At 48.9% G+C, this 8,317-nt stretch overlaps 1 protein-coding gene across 1 annotated transcript in view; it reads right to left on the reverse strand.

The window, feature by feature from the left end:
- LOC109783644 (phospholipid-transporting ATPase 2) overlaps positions 1-1,707 on the reverse strand; it is a 34,670-nt gene extending 32,963 nt beyond the window's left edge. The window contains exons 1-3 of the mRNA XM_020342241.4: positions 1,433-1,707; positions 779-953; positions 344-557 (exon numbers count right to left, since the gene is read on the reverse strand). Coding sequence (XP_020197830.1) covers positions 344-557; positions 779-900 — 336 coding nt within the window. The 5' untranslated portion in view covers positions 901-953; positions 1,433-1,707. The remainder of the gene's footprint in view (positions 1-343; positions 558-778; positions 954-1,432) is intronic.
- Between the last annotated feature and the right edge of the window lie 6,610 nt (positions 1,708-8,317).

An 8,317-nucleotide genomic window follows, 5' to 3' on the forward strand; every position in this document is an offset into this window, starting at 1 on the left:
AAGATACACTGACAAGTGACAACTCCTATAATCCGTTCACTCTCGCTGATATCGATGATCCATAAGGCACACGTAACAATGCACTGTTAGGTCTTTACAGTACACAGATGGACATACAAGTTCCAGCACAAGCAATAGCTAAGCAAATTACAAGTGAGTGCAAGAAACTTCAAGCTTTAGGCTTTATACTTTGAAACAATTTGTGGTGCCGACTGCCAAACTGAACAATTGATATCAGATTATGGCTGACAAACAGAAGTGATGATGAACGCAAATATTGACACAACTTGTAACAGGCTAAGGAGGATGTTGAATAAATGTTGGTAGAGAAAGGGGGGAAAACCTGTCTACGGATGCCATCCTTTACCACCCAGATTCTCCTTTCATTTACTTTCTTGTCGGAAAGATACCTATTGTAATCATCCCAAGCCTCTTTTGAAGCAGAAACAATGAAGATTATGGCAAGCGGGCCCCATGTAGTTGCAGGACTTACAGGAGTAATAGTGGGCCACAACTGAAGGCAGGCGATTAGCAGAAAATACTGATTCATGAAACGCCTGAAATATTTAGAGAAGTGAACATGGAAGAAATGTAATTTAATGCAGAAATAGTGACGGAATAAATTCACTAGAAAAGGAAACAGGATGGTTTTGTCAGGTTTTTGACAAAGTGCTAAAAAAGATGATGGGTCTCATGTACGTTGCAGGTCAGAGTACCTAACTTGAATGGTAGAGTGTGCAAAAATACCAAAACAGTATAAAATAACTGAGAACCTGACCTGAATTGTTCCAATAAATTCTTAGGGAGAAAATTCCACAAGGTGTATTTGGTATTGGAAACCCGATTGTCACGGTAGGAATCCCGGCAGGACTCATCGTTGATATATACAAAACGTTGCATTTTTCAGCTAGATGTCACTTCCGTGCCATTTAATGCACTGCACATTGATCACTCTGACAGAAAGAGACAGTCAAATATGAACATAAAAAGGGATATGATAACGACAGTACAAGTACCAAATTGTAAGATATGCTTGCGTTTGAGAATGCATTTTTATGTGTTTCCTGAAATTTTAAATCCAGCTTAATTCAAGAGAAGATGAATCTTGCAAATCCTCGTGGCAGTGGCTAATCATGTATCTACGTGCTGCTTCTCGGCTCTTCTTACCTAAAGAAGGCAGCACGCAACTGCTAAGAAATCTAAAACATACAGCCATATATGGATGCTACTATGGAAACAAACTATGCATACACACACACATTGGTTTGAGATTTGCTATATAGAACTGCGCAGCCTCATAAGGAGCAGAAAAAGTGAAAACAAATTGCTACAGATACAGATTAGTACGCGATGCCCCACAGATGCTCTTAAGAATGGAATCCTACTATCCCAATCCTGAATAATGGGTATCAAATTGACGGGATATGCTCACCACACATCGCATTCCACTTCGCGTGCCCGCGAACGTCGTCGTCCGGTGCTCGGCGGCCGCGGCGGCGGCTGGGGGTGCCCTCTTCAAACCTGCGTCCTAGCGGATCGCGGAATCTTAGGGAAGAGGAGTCAGGGGTGGCCGAGACGAGGGTTGCGGGTGCGGGTGGCAGGGGGTGTCGGTGGGTCAAGGAATCGGGAGCTTTGGCTCTCGGAGAAGACGCCGTTGGTGCCCTCGAGTCTCGAGACTCCGGAGTCTCTAGAGAAAGGCGGCGCCTCAAGGAAGAAAAAACGAAATGGAAGAAAAATAACGGGGTATCAGCATATGCCCTTCCGCGGTTCCGCCCCTGTGTCTACAACCGGACCCCAAAAGCCCCGGAGGGCTGCGTCCGGACAAAAAATTGATGTCCAATTGAACGCTCTACTTCCTTCGTCCGATGAAAAGTGTACGTTTGCCTTTTGAATTTGTCCAGAAAAAAGTGTACTTCTATCTTCTCAATACACTTTTAAAGGAGAAAAAATGATTTTCTCTCATAACACGGTGATCAAGACCAATAACATTCTACACTTGGTTTTCTTAATTTCTACATGAACTTAGCTCATTGGGGTTGGATAATTAAAGAGGAGAGGGATGGTGGCTTGCATCTTTTCAATGCATTTTTTACTCCACTTCATAATTTATCCTAAAATTTCTATATGTACACTTTTCATCAGACGGAGGGAGTATTCGATCCAAACGTTTGAACTGACCGGCACTTCTTATAATCGGTTCATATCTAGGGCAGATATGATACGTACAGCGCTTGTTGTTCGACTCATCGCTAGGGTCCGATTTTAAAGAAGTCATTATCAAGCTTGAAGCAGTGGCATCGAAGAACTCATAGATCTGACATGCTCTCTTTGGCACGCCAGATTCATATAATGGCATCATTATGCTCCAACGATCTCCTTTGTTCAAGAAACATTATGATGGGGAAGCTTCACCATGCAACTACACCATCAACGGAAACAACTACACCATGGGGTGCTACCTTACCGATGGTATATATTCTCAGTGGGCGGCATTTGTGAAGACCGTATCTGATCCTGAAGGTAACGAACAAAACCGCTTTACAATAATGCAAGAGGCGGCTAGGAAGGATGTGGAGAGAGCATTTGGAGTGTTCCAAGCTCCACTACTAGAAAATACATTATAGATAGATGCTTAGCAGTAGCGAGGGGTATATGGGCCGCGCTGCTGCTAATTAGTAGTAGTATGGGGTCTACACCCCTCTACTACTAAGTTGATAGTAGTAGCGCGGGGCGTAAACCCACGCTGCTACTAAGTGGTCTCCACCATACCCCTCGGGACATCCTGTCCCTTTTTAATGGATTTACCCCGTGGAACCCGAGGTTTTTGGTGCATAGTAGTAGCAAGGGGAATAAACCCCGCGCTACTACTAAGTTGATAGCAGTAGCGCGGGTTATAAACCCACGCTGCTACTGAGTGGTCTCCATCGTGCCCCTCGGACAGGCCATAGTAGTAGCGAGGGGTATAAACCCCACGTTGCTACTAAGTACAAGGTTTTTTAACAGCCCTGAAATCTCCCATCTCCCCCCGAATCCCTCCTCTCTCCATAGGCTCTCCCATGGGGCTCCTGCCCATGCGCGCCTCCTCCTCCATGGCGCCGAAGGAGGCCTCCGCCTTGCGCCGCCGGCGTCCAGGAGCTCGTCGGTCTTCCCCTGCGTCTCCATGCCGCCACGCCGGAGCACCTCACCACCGGCGATCATCCCCGCTGCTCCCTCCATCTCCTCCCTCTCCCCCCGTTTCTCTTTTTCTCTATCTTCCTCTGGTTTGACTCACCCTCCCATGTCCATGCTCGTGCAAGTCGTCGCCATGGACGACCAGGAGCTCTCTGCCTTGGCCGCGAAGAGGAGCCCCACACCGCCGCCTTACTCTGCCCTGGATCCGGTCTCTCTCCGACAGCCACCGCCGGATCTAGTCTGCCACTACCCGTCTGCGCCTTCGGCGACCCCTGTCGTCGCTAGATCGAACCATTGCCGCCATTGACAGCACGCACGGGGTCGAGATTTTTTTTTTGAAATTAATAGTAGTAGCACGGGGTATAGGACACTCGCTATAGGACACTTGCTGTTTTCAGCAGAATTATCATGGTGTTGTTTTTTGTGCGAAAATAAAAGTTCTCAGAATTGAGCAAAGACCCGCCATTATGGCACGGAAAGTGGTGGGTTGCGGCGTTAAACCGCCATTAACCGGAGCGGCGGCGCGACTGTCATGGGTGTAAGTCTGACAATAGTGTATAGGGGTACGAATTAGAGGGCAGAGCCTAGCTAGGGTGCAGTTGTTACACTCGGATTTACGAGTTCAGGCCCCTCATGTGGAGGTAATAGCCCTACGTCTCGGTGCTCTGGAGCTGTTTTGATGCAGTGTATGGTTTACAGAAGATGTGAACCCTTGTCACGGAGCAGGGGGAGGCTTATATAGAGTTCGCCCTCGCCCATGAATGTTGTCGTTACCAAGGGTTTAAGGAGGAGTTTAAGGGCGCCAGTTACTGGTAATGGGCGCACTAAATACATTTGATGAGGGCAGACGCACGTCCTGACCGTTATGATCCCGGGGAGCCTCCTGGTCTTCTCTATCCGAGTGTTGACAGGTTCTCCAAGTGAAGTGGTCCGGTCGAGTGGAGTGCTATCTTCCGAGTGATTAGTGACTTCCAGTGACCGTCAGGTTGCAGAGTATTTGAATGCTGGTTTGGCCCTGGGGCCCAGTGTAAGGTGTGTGGTGTCCTAGGGTAGGGTCTGTAGGTCAGGCCTGTTACCCTACCCTTAGTACATGTTGATACGTCTCCAACGTATCTATAATTTTTTATTGTTCCATGCTATTATATTATCCATCTTGGATGTTTAATGTGCATTTATATGTTATTTTATATGATTTTTGGGACTAACCTATTAACCTAGAGCCCAGTGCCAGTTTCTGTTTTTCCTTGATTTTGAGTTTCGCAGAAAAGGAATATCAAACGAAGTCCAAATGAGCTAAAAAATTACGGCGATTTTTTATGGACCAAAAGAAGCTCACGAAGCAAAAGAGTTGGGCCAGAAGAGCCACGAGGCCTCCACACGGGTGGAGGGCGCGCCCTCCGTCCTTGTGGGCTCCTCGTGGACCCCCTGACTTGTTCTCGATGCCAAAAATTCCTATAAATATAGAAACCCCCAGAAATAAATCTAGATCGGGAGTTCCGCCGCAAGCCTTTGTAGCCACCAAAAACCAATCGGGACCCTATTCCGGCACCCTGTTGGAGGGGGGAATCATCACCGATGGCCATCTTCATCATTCCGGTGCTCTCCATGATGAGGAGGGAGTAGTTCACCCTCGGGGGCTGAGGGTATGTACCAATAGCTATGTGTTTGATCTCTCTCTCTTTCTCTCGTGTTCTTGATTTGGCACGATCTTGATGTACTGCGATCTTTGCTATTATAGTTGGATCTTATGATGTTTCTCCCCCCTCTACCCCTCTACCTTCTTGTAATGGATTGAGTTTTCCCTTTGAAGTTATCTTATCAGATTGAGTCTTTAAGGATTTGAGAACACTTGATGTATGTCTTGCATGTGCTTATCTATGGTGACAATGGGATATTCACGTGATCAACTTGATGTATGTTTTGGTGATCAACTTGCGGGTTCTGTGACCTTGTGAACTTATGCATAGGGGTTGGCACATGTTTTCGTCTTGACTCTCCGGTAGAAACTTTGGGGCACTCTTTGAAGTTCTTTGTGTTGGTTTGAATAGATGAATCTGAGATTGTGTGATGCATGTCGTATAATCAAACCCGCGGATACTTGTGGTGACATTGGAGTATCTAGGTGACATTAAGGTTTTGGTTGATATGTATCTTAAGGTGTTATTTTAGTATGAACTCTAGGGCTGTTTGTGACACTTATAGGAATAGCCGAATAGATCGATCAGAAAGAATAACTTTGAGGTGGTTTCGTACCATACAATAATCTTGTGACGCCCGGATAATTATGCTACAGTAAACCTACGTTGATGATGCCACGTCACCTCTGTTAGTGTTGATAATCACGCGTTAGTTCAAAAACCAATTCAAATTCAAAATTTAATAAAAGGCAAACAAACAAAAGTTTTCAAACTTTAAAACTAAAATGTTCGGGTTGTGTCAAATAATGCGCAGGTAATTATGGTGGAGAACCACACTTTTATAAAATGTTCAAATATTCAAATGGTAATAAAACAGTAGCAAAACTATTATTTAAATACTTTAAATACTAAAAAACTTACAAAGTATTTTATTTTAGGTGCCAAGTTAATTGTGGCAGTGGACTAATTAGTAATACTAATTTAGGTGCTCATTTGGCATTTTATAAAACTAAAATAATAGGAGGAACAAAATATAACAGAAAAGAAATAATTAAAAAAAACAACAAAAACCAAAAAATAGAAAGAACTCCCGCTCGGCCCAACTGGGCCATGGCCCAGCCAGGCCGACCCAACTCCCTCCCCCGGCCCAACCGCGCCTACAACCCACCCCACTCCCCCGGTGACCTAGATCGGTCCACCCACTCCCCCCCACTCCCACGTCGCTCGCCCCCACTCCCCCTCTGCCTCCCCTCGTTCTGGATCGGGCGCAGGCGCCTCGTCGCCGCTCGCTAGGCCACCCCGCCGCGCTGACCACGCCGCCACCTCGCCGACGCCGCCCGGTGCTGCCCCGCATCGCCCGCCTCCTCAACCCTCCCTTCTGCGTGGATCTGGCCGGGGGCAATCGACGCCCTGCCCCCCCCTCCCCCCGGCGCCGGCGCACATCCCCGACGTGGCTCGCCGCCGTCGCCTCGCCTCCCCACCGCTACCTCGTCGGCTGCATCGAGCCTCGCCAGAGTACCCCTGCAACGGGGGTGAGCGAACCTCCCCCTCTCCTCCTCTGTGCCTCCCTTGCACACGCGCCCCTGCCGCCCCGTCCGGTTCACCTCGCTCCGGTCGCGCTTCGTCGTACACCGCGCTGGTGCGCGCTCACCCGCGCCAAGTCCTCGCCCGCGCAGACCCCTCCGCGGCCACCCGCACCGCAGGCCGCGCCCACGGGTGCCTCGCGCCCCAGCCTCTACGCCGCTCGCACACGACCACCATCGTCCCGCTGCACCCCGCGTGCGCCCACCTGCGCCTGCGCGACCCCCGCCGCCCCGATGCGTGCTTGCCGCTCCGCCACGGCCGTCCGCGGCCCCCTCCACCCGCGCCCGACCTCGGCAACCGCCGCGCCTGCCCTACTCCTCGCACCGGTCGCGGCCTCGCCTAGCGCCGCCCTTTGCCGTCGGCGCCCTGCTGCTGGCCTTGGCAAGAGCCCCGATGGGCTGGCGCCCGTCACCCGGTTCTGCCCGAACCAGCGCGCCCGTTCCAGTGGCCCATTGGCCAATGACAGCCGGGGCCCGCAGCCAAGAACGTTAAAAAAATGAAATGAATAAAAAATATAATAATAATTAAAATAATTGAATTAATTAATTAATCATGTTAATTAATCTAAATAAGACTAATAAATTAACCTAATCACTTTAATTAATTTAACTAAACCTGTTTAGTTAACTAAGTCAATGACCAGTGGGACCCACACGTCAGCGACCCAGTCAACACCTCTGTTGACTGCTGATGTCGTGCTGACGTCATGATGACGTCAGCAAATACTATTCTGGATAATGTTGAATTAAATTAATTAAATAAATTCTAAAATGATTTAAAACTTTAGAAAATCATATAAAATAAACCGTAGCTCAGATGAAAATACTTTCTACATGAAAGTTGCCCAGAACGACGAGACGAATCCGGATACGCAGTCCGTTCGTCCACCACACCTCCCTAACCTATCGAACTCGCAACTTTCCCCCTCCGGTCCATCTGTCCGAAAACGCGAAACACTGGGGATACTTTCCCGGATGTTCCCCCCCTTCGCCGGTACCACCTACTGTCGCGTTAGGACACACCTCGCACTGCTCATTGTCATGTCACGCATCGTCATGTTTATGTTTGCATTGTATTTACTGTTTCTTCCCCCTCTTCTCTCCGGTAGACTACGAGACCGACACTGCTGCTGCCCAGTTCGACTACGGAGTTGACGACCCCTCCTACTTGCCAGAGCAACCAGGCAAGCCCCCCCCCTTGATCACCAGATATCGCCTATTCTTCTCTATACTGCTTGCATTAGAGTAGTGTAGCATGTTACTGCTTTCCGTTAATCCTATCCTGATGCATAGCCTGTCTTTGTTACTACAATTGTTACCCTTACCTGCTATCCTACTGCTTAGTATAGGATGCTAGTGTTCCATCAGTGGCCCTACACTCTTGTCCGTCTGCCATGCTATACTACTGGGCCGTGATCACTTCGGGAGGTGATCACGGGTATATACTATATACATTATATACATGACACATGTGGTGACTAAAGTCGGGTCGGCTCGTTGAGTACCCGCAAGTGATTCTGATGAGGGGGCTGAAAGGACAGGTGGCTCCATCCCGGTAGAGGTGGGCCTGGGTTCCTGACGGCACCCGACTGTTACTTTATGGCGGAGCGACAGGGCAGGTTGAGACCACCTAGGTGAGAGGTGGGCCTGGCCCTGGTCGGCGTTCGCGGTTACTTAACACGCTTAACGAGATCTTGGTATTTGATCTGAGTCTGGCCATTTGGTCTATACGCACTAACCATCTACGTGGGAGTAGTTATGGGTATCCCGACGTCGTGGTATCAGCCGAAGCTCTTTTGACGTCAGCAACTAAGTGGCGCGCGCCGCATTGGACCGTAAGCTCGCGCTTGTATTAAGGGGGCTAGGTCTGCTTCCGGCCGCGTACGCAACGTGCAGGTGTGCATAGGGCGATGGGCCCAGACCCCT

Source organism: Aegilops tauschii, chromosome 2 (assembly GCF_002575655.3).
Source record: "Aegilops tauschii subsp. strangulata cultivar AL8/78 chromosome 2, Aet v6.0, whole genome shotgun sequence".
Classification (NCBI taxonomy): Eukaryota; Viridiplantae; Streptophyta; class Magnoliopsida; order Poales; family Poaceae; genus Aegilops; species Aegilops tauschii.